A 16,376-nucleotide genomic window follows, 5' to 3' on the forward strand; every position below is an offset into this window, starting at 1 on the left:
TTAATGCCATAATTGCTCTGAGATCTCGGTTTCCTTTCACCGGCTTTCTGCAAATTTCTTTGCTGATACAATTGCCAAAACCTAAATTTCAGGTTCCATCCCTAAACCTCACCAGCTCTTTCACCAAAATGTTGGTCAATGCTTCCTTATGTAGTTCCATGCAATGTTTTGTTTGATAAGACCCCAATCGAGAGGCTTTTCTGACAAGGTTGTTGGTTGATAATAATTTTACTACAAGTATTCATGAATAAATAGGATTAAATAACACGGGGAGTGATAAAATTAGATATTTAACACTTATTTTACTCAGTCTAAACAATTAATTTGAGTTGAGAAGCCACATCTTTTGGTTTTATTTTCCATTTTATTGACTGCTTTGGTACTTATATTGTAATTATCTTGGAAAAACATCATAACTAAACGACTTAATAATTTAGCCTTTATTTTTAATCTATTCGTTTCGAATTTCGTGCCACGTTCAATACAATATTTTTTTTAAAAAGAGCCATCCATTCCGTTGTTTTCTGAAATCCATTTCTAAGTTTGCAGATTGCAATGTCAGCTTTGCGAGGGCTACGAAAACAAACAACTCTGCCCTGAATGCCGGGCGGTTTGCGGTTTGGTTTATTTTTGAAAAAAATAGTTATTTTTCCTATTGGATCTTTGCATATAATTTTTTTACAATAAAATCAATCGAAGGGGTGCAGAAACCTCGCTATGCAAGCACGTCGTTCTGCAAAGAGATCGATTCTCGGCAGCCGGGTTTGCGCTCCTAGTCCGGTCGGGGATGGGCAGCTCATCACCGGGGTGATCCAGGCGGTCAAATCCGAAAACAAGGAGAGCGGCAGACGATGCAACCTGTACATGGTCATGCTGGAGGATGGCACCCTGCGGGAATACCCGGAGGAGGAGATCGTCGTGCTGGGACACGGCTTGCACAACCACGGTCACAAAATGCAGATGAAATGCAGGGAGAAGGTGTGTAACTGGACCGGAATATCATTGGGAATGTCATTTATGCCTGGCCATATGCATCCGAATGCTGTCATGCCGGTAGTAAGAGGATCACAGCCACACCTGCACCGCTGAGATCTGGTGCAAAAAAAACCCCAAACGGCTGGTGGAGATCAGTGGGTCGACCAGTAAGTAGCTGGGGTGGTGGCATGAACTTGTCGGCTTGTTGGGTCGAGAACCCGAGCGAGCGACTGAAGCCGAGGGCCGATCCCTCTTGGTGCATTTCCACCCTCGCTGCATCCCTTGTGGGGTTCAGTGCTGTTGGGACGGTGGGCCATTCAAACTCAATCCGAGCTACTTGGAAAGCTTGAATAGATCACTGGGTGATTTAGTGAGGGCTGAAGCCAACCTGGCCCGCTCTGTCGGGACATCGCGTCGAAGAAATCTTTCGCCAGCTGCTTTTGCTTTGAGCTGCTAAAATTTTAAGTTTTTTTTTTAAAAATCGCATTTGAGGTGGAGAGTGAGAAATCAGCTAGAAGAGGGTGGAGCCTGTGGATATTCAGAATGTATTGCTGTTCACCTGTAGAGTAGAGCGCAGACAGGTCAACACACACACACACACCAACAAACAGGAACACAAATAAATGCCCAAAGGAGACCTGAGAGGAAAAAAAACTCTCTGATCGAAGAGGAAGTTGTGCTTTCTCTCTCCTTGCAACGTGCTGGGGTTATTGAAGATCATCCGCAGTGTGTTGCCTGTTTACTGGAGCTGCAATCAATCAGACCTGGACTGAATGAAAAGCTCCATTGAAAGGCTGGGCGTGGGTGTGTTGGAGTTGTCGCTGCTGACAGACGGCGCGTCCCCGACCCATCCCAAGAGCGCAGAACAGAATCAGCAAAAGAACTGCGTGCAGCTTGGCCTGATGACGAGCAGCGGCCAGAGCCCTGAGCCCCGCCTCTTGCTGTGGTCAGTTTTCAGCCTTCGCAGAGGAGATGTTAACTTGCAGATTGCAGTCAAAACATGTCAGTGGATAAAAGCAGGAAGCACACCTCCTCGTGACGTCGTGTTTTAAATGGGGCTGAGGGCGGTTCACTGAGCAGGGTACCTTTTTTGATCCATATAAATGCAGTGTTAGACGATGTTTCCAGAGATTGGCACTGAGGTATGTATTTAGAAATGACTGCAACAAAGGTGCATTGATAGATAAATGTCATGAAAATACCACTCGTGTTGTCTCCATTTCAATCGCTTAATTCATTAACTCCTGTTTGCATTTGAGAGTAATATCATTCATGATTCAAATTCTGCGTTGCTTGCTTTTGTTCTGACACCAGATTGTTCAAAATTCCTTACAAAAGTGGGGCTAGAACAGGTACTCAGATCACCACCAAGAAAGAGGCAGAGCTGCCATAAAACTTGCACCACCACCAGGTTCAGGAACAGCTGCTCCCCCTTCACCATCAGCCTCCTCAACAATAAACTTAATCAGGGACTCCTTCTTTTGCACTTTCTCTCTCTCTGTTGCACAACCAGTTTGCTTAGGTTTCTTTATCTGTTTTCCTATCGACCTATCTTCTTGAGTACAGTTTCTTGCATGGCCAATAAATGGTCATTCAAAAAAGTTGTAAGTGATAGCATGTACTCCGAACTTTGATTCATTCCCCCATCACAGTAATCAAACATATCCTACACTTCCACACGTTCCCACAAAGCTCTTTGTTTCTGCCATCTTATATGGATCTTTTTTATACTTACAACTGGAATTACTTGACTATAAATGTAACATACAGATTTTATGTTGAAAAAAGAACCTTAACAGATAAAGAATTATGCAATCAGTGTGTTGTATACTAACTGCGCTAATGTAATAGATTAAGGTTCGGCAGTTGCAAAAACTACGCTTGAATAACTGGAGGAGGGAGGATAAATTGAAGGGGTGTTTGAGTTGTGCCAGTTTTCATCCACAACGTTTATAAGATGGTCTTAAGGGTTGTAGGATTGTCAAAATTTAACCTGATTTTTAGTTAGAAAGGTTTTGAAATAGAAACAATGAATTAAATATGGACGAAGATACTGGAATTGTGAAGAGGTTAAGATTGAATGGAAACTGATCATTTTAAATGATAATTTACACTATTTGTGTGTACTATCTGATGATGGTATTGTTGACTTGTGAATGACCTTCTGTCTTGGTGAACATGATTTGGTTGTCCAGTACAAGTCTTCATTGTACCAGTCTCAAACACATCATTTGCATTCAATTTAAATTTTAGCATTTAAATTATTTTAAATTGCCTTCAAATGACTGTTTTTACTGCTTTTGTAACAGTGTATTATCCAATTCACTGCTGACCCACTCCATGATGAACAATGTCTAAGGTTGCTCTTTGTTGAGTTAGGGCATCATTTGGATGATGTTCAGCATCTTTGGTACATTGGGCTGTATTTGGAGCATTGAGTGGAGTTCTGATTGCCATAGTATAGGAAGGACAAAGAGGCTTTGGAGAAGTTGCAGCTGAGGTTCACCAGGATGTTGCCTGGACTGGAATTTATTAACTACAAGGAGATGTTGATCAAACTTGGAATGTTCTTTCTGGAGCTTTAGGAGGTTCAGGAGCAAACCTGATAGACGTATATAAAATTATAAGATAAGTGGATAAATGGATAGATAGAGAGAGAGAAAGAAAGAGAGAAATAGATAAATTAGCAAATAGGCAGGTATAGTCTTTTCCTTAGGTGGAAATGGAAAATACTAAAGGGCATAGTTTTAAGGTGAGAGAGCAAAAGTTTAAAGTGAGTCATTGGGATCTCTTCCAGGGAAGGTGGTACCTGTTTATGAACTGGAGGGGGACTAATATCCTTGCAAGAAGGTTTGCTCATGCTGCTCTGGAGGGATTTGGACTAGATTTGCAGAGGAATGGGAACCAGAATGCCAGAGCAGATAGAGGAGTGGAGGAGGGAAAAGGGGATGTGAAAATTGCATGTATTGTTAGAAGTCAACAGGTTATACAAGGTGGAAATGTTCTCAGGTGCATATATTTCAATGCAAGGAGTATTGTAGGAAAGGCAGAAGAGCTCAGAGCATGGGTTGGCACATGGATTATGACATTGTGGCCATTAGTAAAATTTGGTTGTAGGAGGGGCAGAACTGGCAGCTCTATATTTCAGGCTTCCGTTGCTTCAGATGCAATAGAATGAGGGTGGGGGGGGGGCAGGATGAAAGGGGAAGGAGTGGCATCGCTCATCAGGGAAAAGTATGACCACTCTCATGGGATTGTATTATAGTTAACAAGAATTGGAGGAGCACGTTGGTAAAGTGGTGTAGCAGACAGCTGCAGAAAACATAGTAGTAGATTTTAACTTTCCACATCTTGACTGGGCTCCCATACCGTAAAAGGGCTTGGACTTTGTCACATGTTCAGGAAATTTTTCTAAATCAATATATTGATGTACCAACTAGAGAGAGTGGAATACTGGATCTCCTATTAGGGAACTAGACAGAACAGGTAACAGAAGGGGAACATTTTGGTCCAGTGATCATAATGCCATTAGTTTCATGTAGATAATGGAGAAGGATAGGTCTGGGCCTCATGTTGAGATGCTAAATTGGAGAAAGGCCAATTTTGAGGAAATGAGAAAGGATCTAGAATGCGTGAATTGGGATAAGTTGTTTTCCAGCAAGGATGTACGAGGTAAATGGAGGACCATCAAAGGTGAAATTTTAAGTGTAGAAAGCTTGTATGTTCTTGTCAGGATCAAAGGCAAGGTTATCAGGCATAGAGGACCTTGGTTTTCGTGGGATATTTGGGATCCAATTTGGAAGAAGAGAAAGGTGTCTGGAAGATATAGGCAACATGGGGCAAAAAAGGTATTTGAGGGGTATAAAAAATGCAAGATAAAACCTCAAGAAAGAAATCAGGAAGGCTTAAAGAAGACGAGGTTGCCTTGGCAGATAATGTGAAGGAAAATCCTCATGGTTTCTACAGGTATAGTAAGAGCAAAAGGATAATGAAGGACAAAATTGGTCCCCTTGAAGATCAGAGTGGTCGGCTGTATGGAGACAAAAGAGATGGGGGAGATGATGGTTTTTTTTTCATCAGTATTCACGCAAGAAACTGGCACAGTCAAGGAAGTAAGGAAAATAAGCAATGAGTCATAGAACCTATACAGATTAAAGAGGAGGAGGTGCTTGCTATCTTAAAACAAATAAGGGTTGATAAATCCCCAGGGCCTGACAAAATATTCCCTCAGACCTTTGTGTAGGAATTGCAGAGGCTTTGGCCGAAATATTTAAAATGTCCTTAGCTATGGGTGATGTGCTGGAGGATTGAAGGGCGGATCATGTTGTTCCATTGTTTAAAAAAGGCCCCAAAAGTAGCCCTCAAAATTATAGGTCAGTGAGCCTGACATTAGTAGTAGGTAAATTATTGGAAGGAATTCTAAAGGCTGTATATACAAGTATTTGGATAGCCAGGGACTGCTTAAGGATACTTTTGTGCGTGATAGGTCATGTTTAACCAATCCTATAGAGTTTTATCAGGAGGTTATCAGTAAAGTTGATGAAGGAAAGGCTGTGTTTGATGTCTGCGTGGACTTTAATAAGGCCTTTGGCAAGGTCTCACATGGGAGGTTAGTCAGGAAGGTTCAGACGCTCAGTATTCAAGGTCAAGTAGTGAATTGGATTTGACAATAGCTGGATGGGAAAAGCCAGAGAGTGGTGGTGGATGATCGCTTCCCAGACAGGAGACCTATGTCTAGTGGTGTGCCTCAGGGATTGATGCCGAGACCATTGATGTTTGTCATTTATATCTATATCAATGATCAGGATGATAATGTGGTAAATTGGATCAGATGTCACTAAGATTGGAAGCGTGGTAGACAGCAAAGAACATTTTCAAAGCTTGCAGAGGTATCTGGGCCAGCTGGAAAAATGGGATGAAAAATGGCAGATGGAATTTAATGCAGACAAGTGTGAGGTGTTGCTTTATGGAAAGGCAAATCAAGAAAGGACATACAGATTTCAAATTTGAGATTTACTGTCAGAGCACATACATGATATCACATACCATCCTGAGATTCTTTTTTCTGTGGGCAAGGCAGAATTACCACTTATTGGTAGTGTAAAAAAAACTGTACACAGCGGATAAATGTAAACAAATAAAGAACTGTAAACAGATAACAAATGTAAACTATGCAACACAGAGAGAATTAAAAAAATAAAGTGCACAGGTAAGAGTCCTCAAGAGTCCTTAAATGAGTCCCTGACTGAGTTTGTTGTTGAGGAGTCTGATGGTGAAGGGGTAGCACTGTTCTTGAACCTGGTGGTGTGAGTCTTGTGGCACCTATACCTCTTTACTGATGGCAGCAGTGAGAACAGAGCATGTGCTGGGTGGTGTGGATCCTTGATGATTGCTGCTGCTTTCCGACGGCAGTTCTCTCTGTAGATGTTCAAGATAATGGAGAGGGTTTTGCCTGTGATGTTCTGGGCTGTGTCCATTACCTTTTAGAGGACTTTATGGTCAGGTGTATTGGTGTCCCAATACAAGACCGTGATACATTCGGTCAGCACACTTTCCACCACACATCTGTAGAAATTTGCCAGGGTTTCTGGTGCCATACAAAACCTTCACAAACTCCTGAAGAGGTGTTGACATACTTTCTACATTAGTGTAGTTGGGTCCATTAGTATGTTGGGTCCAGGAAAGATCCTTCAAGATCGTGACTCCCAACGACTTAAATTACTCACCCTGTAAACCTCTGATTCCCCCAATGATCACTGAACTGAATACCCTTGGCTTTACCTTTCTGAAGTCAACAATCAGCTTCTTAATTTTGGTGACATTGAGTGCAAGATTGTTATTGGTGCACTAGTCAGCCAAGTTTTCAGTCTCCCTCCTGTAGGCTGACTCATCCCCATCCTTTATACAACCCACTACCATGGTATTGTTGGTAAATTTGTCGAGGGTGTTATTGTCCTACTGAGCTACACAGCCATAGGTGTAAAGTGAGTAGAGCAGGGGGCTACTAATCCTCACAAAATTTTGGCCTTCTCTCACGTATGGACAGAGTGGGGTAGTGTAGCTGTGCAGGTAATGGAAGATATGCGGGTGAGGGCTGAGCTGATGGCAGTAGGGGGGAAGCCACATTTTTTGAAGGAGGAGATCCCAGATGATCTTGCCTGGAAGGGAGTGGACAGCAGAGCTTTCTGGAAGGGTGAGATTAGAATAAATGAATAAATAAATAACTTCACTTATTCTATCTCACTGAATCTGATCTCAGATTCTGCAGAATGCAGATTTGTTAAGAGTGTGTAGAGAAGGATGCAAAGGTCCTCGTCTTGATTCATCCCCAGCAGCAGCGTGACAGATTTTTGGGGACTGATGGGGATTGTGGAGGAGATGTTCTTACCAATCCTCACTCATTGTGGTCTGCAGATGAGGAAATCCATGATCCATTTACACAGTGGGGTGTTGAGTCCCAGGTCTTGGAGTTTGCTGATCAGTTTTGAGGGGATGATGGTGTTAAATGCTGAACTGTCAATAAAGAACATCCTGATGCATGCATTTTTATTGTCCAGGTATTCCAGTGCTTTGTTTAGAGCCAGTGAAATCGCATGCGCCATAGACCTGTTGCCATGATAGATGAACTGGAACGTACCCATGTCACCGCTCAGATAGGACCTGATAACCTTTTACACCAGCCTGTAAAAACACTTCATCACTGTTGATGTAAGTGCTACTGGCCGATAGTCATTAAGGCAGGTTACTACACTCTTCTTGGGCACCAGTATGATTGACGCCTGTTTGAAATAGGAGGGTACCATGCCCTGCTGGAGGTGAACAGACACAGTAAATGGTAGGGTCTCTGAGGAGTGCGGTAGAACAGAGGGTTGTGGGAATACAGAAGCATTATTCCCTGAAGTGGCGTCACAGGTAAAGGTTCCCTTATTGTCATGTATACTACATTTAGAATGTAACATACATGAAATTCTTTAATTTTTGTCTACTGTAAGGCAGTCAGAGAGTCGCCACTTTTGTCCAGTGGCTCTCACAGTAGCATACAGCACCTGGTGTTCCTAGTCAGTCTCTCCTCCTAGTACTGACCAGTCTTGAGTCTGCTTAGCTTCCAAGATCAGACAATCTCAGGCGTATTCAGGCTGTTAGGTACAGTACAATGCCGATTATCCAAAATGGTTGAGACCGGACCCATTTCAGATAAATGTTTTTTTTGGGTGAACTGGTCATTTCCAGTAGCAACAGGAAATCGCTTGTAACAGTGTTTGTACAACAATAAACAACAAGGTAAGGCTTTTTAAGCATTAAAATAAATTTTAATTCTTACCAAAAAAATGCTGGCCACCACCGATGACTGACACTTCCCCACTGAAGCACCACTTGTGCCAGGAGCCTGAGGGTCCCACTCCTGCCAGGGAGCATGAGGTCCCCGCTAGCGCCGGGAGCCTGAGGTCCACTGTGCTGCTGCTAGCGCTGGGCACCAAAGGTCTACTGCTGCCAGCGCCGGGAGCCTGACGTTCCCGGCCATTTCGGCCCTAAAATAATTTTGGGTAAATGAGGATTTCAGATGTCCTCGGTTATCCAAAATTTTTTAACTGAGGATTTTGGAGAATCCAATTTCAGATGTAGGAGTTGTGCTGTACATAGGGTTGTAAAGAGAGCTTTTGACGTATTCATAAATCAAAGTTTTGGGTATAGAAGTTTGGATGTTATGGTAAAATTGTATAAGACTTTGTTGAGGCCAAATTTGGAGTATTATGTGTAGTTTTGGTCATTTACCTGCTGGAAATATATCAGTGAGATAAAAAGAATGTAGAGAAGATTTATTCGGGTGTTGCCTGAACTTCAAAAACTGAGTTACAGGGAAAGATTAAACAGGTTAGGACTTTATTCGCTGGGATGTAGAAGTATAGAGGTGTTTAAAATTATGAAGGGGTTAGACAGAGTAAATATTGGTAGGCTTTTTCCACTGATGGTGGTGAGATACCATCTAGAGGACATGGGTTAAGGATGAAAGGGGAAATGTTTAGAGGGAATATAAGGGGTATTCACAGAAAGTGGTTGGATTGTGGAACAAGCTGCCAGCTAAAGTGGTGAATGCAATTTTAATATTTTAAAAAATTTGGACAGGTACATGAATGGGAGAGGTATGGAGGGCTGTGGACTGGATGCAAGACAGTGGGACTAGGCAGAAAAATGGTTTGGCACAGACTAGAGGGGTTAAAGGTGCCTGTTTCTGTGCTGCAATGTTCTATGGTTCTATGGAGATATGCAAGGCAAATTTATTACACTGAGAATGGTAGTTGTCTGGAATGCTCTGGCATGGAAAATATGATAGAAACTTTTAAGAGGCATTCAGGCAGATACAGATAGTTGAATGGACAGAGAATAGAGAGATATGGACCATGGTCAAGCAGATGGGATTAGTTTAATTTGGTATCATGGTCAGCACAGACCTGGTGGGCTGAAGGATCTTTATCTGTGCTATACTTTTGATGTTTCTGTATATATGGACCATTTGGATTAATTTAATTTGGCTGCATATGTCTGAGATTCTCAACAATCTTTTCCTTGATTCAATGTGATAATCTGGTCATTGGGTTCACTTCCAGATGTAAATTCATTTGTTATGCTTTATTTCAAAAAATTCTTCTTATCATTTCCCTTCTTTCCACATATCCCTGATCTCTAAATATTTATTGGAGGATAAAGACATATGGAACAGCAAGACTGCAAAGAGCACAGTTCAAATGGAGGTGAATCACAAGAGGGCCTCTTGGTTATCTTATGACCATGAGTAATGTCGTCCAACAGAATTTTCAGATTTGCATAATTTCCAAATTGCTAATCATATTTTCCAGCAATCTTAGATTTTAAAAATGTGATGAATCAGAAGGCAATCAATTGTTTTGAGAGAAATAAGTTTCAATTTTAAATATTCAAAAGTATGTGCATTGAGCTTGACAGAGATGTAACATTGTATTGAAGTACCAGTGTTAGAATGCACATGGGAAAGAATATCGTTGGTTTAGCATCACAGTCTGGATTCATCATGTAAACTAGTTGATTATCAGTTTTTTTTCCCCAGTAAAGAAATCACTGTGGAAGGTGATAATAATTTATTTTACTGTTCATTATCTACTGTGGCATTCTTGCAATAGATGTGGCAATGTTGCAACTCAATTACTATAGTTTTTCCAATTAAAATTTGCATTTAAAAAATATTCCTTATTTGAAAATAATAAATTAAAAGTGAAACCAGCACTCTGTTGCCCTGCAGGGTAGTTGGTCTCTGACTAGACACACTGTGGCAGCGAAAGCACTAAGCTGCAGCCTTCTCACTAATTCCCACCCCCTCAACCCAATACAGTTGGCCTTGTTTCCCATGATGCATTTGGCACTTGAACATTTGTCAATAATTCACAATATTAAAAATCAAAAGGACTCACTTTTTCATGTGGATTCACAAATTCAATAAGGATGGTTTTTGTAAAAATGATCTCCAATTTTATAGATATTGAATTTAGTTTAGATATACTGCAGTGTAACAGGCCCTTTTGGTTCACGAGCCCATCGCACCCAAATACCCCAATTAACCTACATCCCTATTTGTTTTGAAGGGTAGAAAGAAACTGCAGCATCTGGAGAAAACACACACAAACGTGGGTAGAATGTACAAGCTCCTTACAGCACTGAATTTGAACCCAGCTCATTGGTGCTGCAATAGCTTTGCGCTAACCACAATGTTAACCGTGCCACCTTATTATTTGAATGGAAAATAATTCACTTTGAAAAAGAGACCTAGATTTTGTGCTATATTTTTATTTGCAAATACCTCTTTGAATTCTCTCTCTCTCGCTCTCTCTCTCTCTCTCTTTCAAATTCTCTCCAAACACAAGCCCAATCTCCCTCCTAATTGCCAAGAACCCATTGCTAATAATTGTGCGGACGGCTATATATACTGTGCTACTCGTCATTTATAATCACTGATGTTTGTATGCTTGTTTGTTATAATGTGAATGACCAAATGATATATAGCTTGGAAGTATTGTTTTGAATATTCTGTGGCCTGAATGATATGGGCAGACCAATTTTGTTAACTATTAGAGTGGTCAAAAAAGAAGGATAGATGTCAAAACTTTCATCATGTCTGCAAGGAAACAGTAACTGGTGCAAACATAGTTACAGTAGCAGGTAATCAACATGGTTGCTGATGGTGACCTTTCAAGCCTTATTCCTTTCAATCTTTATTTAAGGCATACTATTGTTTCTAAATGAAAATTTACTCCACACTTTGCTGCTCCACTCAATTTCTTCAGTACTCCTAAAGAGCAGAACCCCTTATCTTCCTTGTTTTTTTCCTTTTTTTTAACAATCAACATGTTTGAAAATTCAAGCTCATTGTTCCATGTATTCATTCCTGTACAATATCTTTATTTATTACCCTTTTTTTTAAAACAATGACATCCTGTGAATGTGCCTTCATCAAAGTTCTCTGTTTAAATGAATACTATTCTAGAAGATGGTGCAGTTGACCAGAGATTAGGAGCTTTAGGTTAAGCTACTTTGTTCGACATTCAGGTTCATTAGTTTTGACATTACTAGTCCTGATGTCTCGTGTATAAGGTGGATACCTTATTGGGGGGATGGACAAGGGCAGGGTTGCAGAGTAAATAAATGATAAAATAATCCTCACTGATAGCATTTACTGTTGGATCTGCAAAAAAAACTTTCCAAGATATCTGCCTGACCAATTTCCGTGACATTTTTGAGAAAGTCATATTCCAAAATGACAGGATTTCATCCCAATAGAAGACATGCTGATGTTTTAAGTTGCCTGTTGATTCAGAGAACCTGGTGCTCTCAGGACCAGTACCCAGGATGAATCAGCACTCTTGGGTTTTGTCCACCAGTCAGAGATGGTGCTTATGTGACCCAGGAAGTTGACATGTGGGGCAGATCAGACATACTCACCTTGAATGACAGGGTAGGCTTGATGGGCTGGGCCTGTTTTCTGATGTTCTTTGGTACACCCATTGCAAGGTAAGTTGGCACTCGTACTCATTGATAATGTGGGTTTACCATTGGCCTTTTGATAAAATTCATCATGAGAGTGAAATTGATTAAGGATAAAAAGTTGTGGGTATTTGTTAAGCCAAAGGTGTAATTTGAAGTGAGTTGCATGTATTAAATACAAAGTAGAGTCCTCATGCGTAATGTTAGTTTTCATACTGTTGTAAAGAATGAGAAGTTGGAGGAACTCAGTGAATGAGGCAGCATCCATGAGGAGAAATGACCTGCCAGCATTCTGGGTTGGGACGTTTTGTTGAAATGACAGTGGGAAGGAGAGATAGCAAGCTTAAAAAGGAGGCAGAGAGCCAGTGAGGGGCCATGGTGATAGGATACTGGACAAAAGAAGACGGGAGAGATGGCAATGCAGATGGGGGCAGAGTTCTCACTTTTCCATCAATTTTCCGCTCTGCCACCCCACCCCCCCCACCCGAACTTTCCATATCTGCCTCTCCCACCTTCTTTTGTTCAGTATCCTGTTTCCCTACCCTCTGTCACACTGTGTTCTATCTCCCCTTCTCACTTTACTCTTGACAAAAGATCTTGATCTGGAACGTTGACTGATCATTTCTCCCTATGATGCTGCCTGACCAATTGAACTGCTGGGTTTACTGCAGATGTTGCGTTTTGGTTTTCCTACTGTTGAACTGTTGGATTTGCATATGAAAAAAGGAAGTCAAAGAGTCAAATAATGTAAGCAAATGGATAAAATGCTGACACATGAACATTAATACTTTTAAACATAAAATGGAAAATTAATTGGTGCTTTATTTTGAGTGCAAATAATTTGGAAACAAGTGAAGCTGGAAAGAATCCAGGATCAATTAATAGAGTCAAACTTAAATACTTATTGGTCAGCATTAAACAAAAGAAATAGAAACCTGAATTATGTGGCTCAGAGTGATCAGATACTGAAACTAAATGGCACAGAAGTTTGATGGTTCCCTTGTGTGCTTTGTTCATTGATACAAGAAGACATTTTCAACATTTGAGGGGCTCAAGCGCATGGCCTACTGTCTAATTTTTGGCATTCATGAATTGAGCTACTGTGAAAATATGGTCACTTCAGCCTTGACAGAAAATGCTGGCAGGGGTAGTATGCAAAGTTAGCCAGATATAGAGTATGATTTAAATGCAAGTCTAGATTCCAGGAGCATGGATTAAAATTATGAAAAAAAAAACAATTTAGGTCACATATCAGAAAGAAGTTGTTTGTGGAGCACATTCAAAGCTTGGAATGTTTTCCCAGTTGCAGTAATGGAAGGAAATCCTTAAATCTTAATTGGGATACAGTTTGATAATATAAAATAAATGCAAGTTTCCTCAAGCTTTCAGATAAGAACTTAGTTTGAACTTTTACATAGAGGGTAACTTATTCTATGGTAACCTGAAAGACTGTACCACTGTTACTGAGTGAATGGAACTGAAAAAAACAAACAAATGCTAGAGAAAGTCAGAAGGTCAAACAGTGCCTTAATGTAGCAAAGGTGAAGATACATCACCGATGTTTCAGGCTCGAGCTCTTTATCAAGGTGTGGGGAACATGAGAGATGTCCGAACAAATGGAGGAAATGGGGGGTTGGTGAGGGTGGGAGATGATAGATGGGAGGGAGACTGCAGGAAGGGGTGGAGGGGGGGGAGGAAGGAGCCTAGGCTAAGTCGAGAGAGAAATGAAGTAGGAACTGGAATAAAAGCAAGTTGATTAGTGGAATGCAGTGAACTCAATGTTCACGCCCTGGAGTTGGAGAGTGCACAGATGAAAAATGACGTCTTGTTCCTCCAATCTGCTGGTGGTCAGGGTGCCGTAGTGTGAAAGGCCATGGACAGTCGTGTGAGCTTGAGAGTGTGACTCAGAATTGAAATAATTGGCTACGAGGAGGTTGCTTTTGTTGCGGACAGAGAGGAGGTGCTGGGCGAAGCGATCTAATCTGTGACTGGTCTCTCCGATGTAGAGAAGGCCACAGAGGGTGCACTGGATGCAGTAAATAAGTTCTTTGGAGCTACAGCTGAAATGTTGCTTCACCTGAAAGGTCTGTTTGGGACCTTGGACTATGGTAAGGGAGGAGGTGTGGGTGCAGGAATTACACCTCCTACGACCACGGTGGAAGATTGCAGGTATTACACCTCCTACAACCACATGGAACTTATCTTTTTGTAAGGAGAGTGGGAGTAGGTAGTGACAGAAGCTCAAGGAAATGAAAATATCACAGTGGCTACTTTTTTTCCAATCTGATTAGCTGTTCGCTGCTCATCTGGAGAACAAATCGGACACAAACACAGTCAAATATTTCATATTAGGCTGTTACAATGCTGAGAATGAATTGATCTTCAAAATCAACATTTCCTCTCAGCGTCAATTGAATATTGTTTCTCTTTACCTTTGAATACAAGTAATAAATGGAGAAGAATGCAGTGAAAATCAAATTTGCACCAGTATTCCTGCCACTCATTCACTTCTCCAGCAGTCCCTTGGGGTTGCAGATACTTGCTTCCAGTCCAGGGTGAAAGCAGCTGTTGACTGTGAAATTCGATTTTCAATCATCTTAAAGTGCAGCAAAACAATGGCATAGTTTTCTTCAAGCAATAAATTCCGTGTGATTTCATGTGTGATGTTGGCACTCTCGTCATTGTATCTCAATGTAGTATTTTGACCAAGAGACATCAGTGCCCCTGTAACTGTACATCACAGAAAGAGGGGGTCCTTGCAGCACTTTCCCATTGTCAATGTCTTTGGAACTGCACCCCAGTGAGAGTCAGTTCCTGTGCAACTATTTGTGACTGAAATGAATCATCGAGTGAAATTCAGTGTCTATGCAACCGTACTCCACTGGGAGTCAGTGTCTGTGCAACTGTTGGTCAGTGAGAAGTGTTTGTGCATCCATTCATTGTGCATCATTTCATCAGTGAGGGTCAATACCTATTTACTGTCTTCCCATCACGAAGAGCCTGTATGTGTGCAGCTGCTCCCCAGTGACATTCCATACTTTCTGTGTATGACCCAGCAGGAAATATGTGCCTGAGCAAATGTCCTGAAGTGAAGGTTAGTGCATGTGCAGTGGTATCCCAGTGAGAGTCGGTGACTGTGGATCTAAACCCCAATGAAAGTTATGGCACTGACTGCTAGACTTTCATTAAGGTTCAGATGCATGGAAAAAGAACCTCACAGGTGAATATTTTTACAGCCACTAATTGTCAGCGGGGAACAGTTGGACACTGACTTTCGCTGGAGAATAATTGAACACACAATATCACTGGGGAACCACTGCACAGACTCTAGTGACTGCCACTTCTGAACAATTAAACCTGTGGGAAGTCAGTGGGAGTCAATGTCTGTACAAATTTTCTCTTTGGGAGTCGGGACCTCTGCAATTGTTTATCAGTGATGTTCAATGCTGTGGAACGGAGTTCTACCATTCGCGATAGTTAATGCCTGTGGAACTCTTCTACATGTGATTGTCAGTGTATCCAGGGGGTGTGTGCAAATGTGACAGTGAGAGGCAGTTCTATGCCTTTCTATCTCTGATCATCAGTCCCTCTGCAACCCTTTCTCACTCTGAAATCTGCAATTATGTAGAAATTGTTTGAAGAATTCTGTCAGAGTAATGTTTAAGAAACATTTGGATGGATACATGGGTAGGATAGGTTTAGAGGGATATAGGCCAAACACAGGCAGGTGGGACCAGTGCGGATGGGACATTTAGGTCAGCGGGGGTTAGGTTTACTGAAGGGCCTATTTCTACGCTTTATGACTCCTATGACTTCACCTGTGTGACTAATCCAGTAGGACTTAATTCCCGATCAACAGACAGGATTACTGACGAGATTCTCCAGGCTTAAAAACTGTTTTGACAATAAATGCTTCATTGGTTTAAACATTGCAGGAGAATCAGTGGAGTAGACGGGGTCTCCTGTGGCAGTGAAATAGCTTATGGGACTCATCTCACCACCTCCAGGTGTGTTAGGAAGCTAGAGAACAATTGAAAGAGTTTAACAAAGATTGATATCACTAAATTAGTTTGTAAAACTGTCCAAGTGATAAACAAAAACCCACTAGGGCCAGTGCTTGTTGTAGACTTCGTTTCCTATGATGTGCTTCACGTGATGCACTTGTGTTGTAGCATTTATACTCAAAAAAAAGTTCAGCTACCAAAGAGTTAACTCTCATTAGACCTGTAAAAGAGAGACTCAAATGCATTTTAAAAAATTACTTCCTGAGATGTTGGTGCTGTTATTGTTCATCGCTTATTGTTGTTGAGAATTTCATGTTGAATTGAAATTTTGAACTGGATCAGTTCCTGTGGATCTATTAGAAATAATATCTTCTATAAATCTTTGAG

General features: G+C 41.3%; 1 protein-coding gene across 2 annotated transcripts in view; it reads left to right on the top strand.

The window, feature by feature from the left end:
• Positions 1 to 566: 566 nt before the first annotated feature.
• The window catches only part of znf704 (zinc finger protein 704), a 154,395-nt gene continuing 138,585 nt past the window's right edge, over positions 567 to 16,376 (top strand). The window contains exon 1 of one of the 2 annotated variants that reach the window (XM_069921142.1): positions 567 to 978. In XM_069921142.1, coding sequence (XP_069777243.1) covers positions 718 to 978 — 261 coding nt within the window. In that variant the 5' untranslated portion in view covers positions 567 to 717. Of the gene's footprint in view, positions 979 to 1,617; positions 2,118 to 16,376 lie in introns of those variants that run through there. The other variant, XM_069921143.1, reaches the window with a different exon arrangement.

The sequence above is a fragment of the Narcine bancroftii genome, chromosome 2, assembly GCF_036971445.1.
Source record: "Narcine bancroftii isolate sNarBan1 chromosome 2, sNarBan1.hap1, whole genome shotgun sequence".
In the NCBI taxonomy this organism is placed as follows: Eukaryota; Metazoa; Chordata; class Chondrichthyes; order Torpediniformes; family Narcinidae; genus Narcine; species Narcine bancroftii.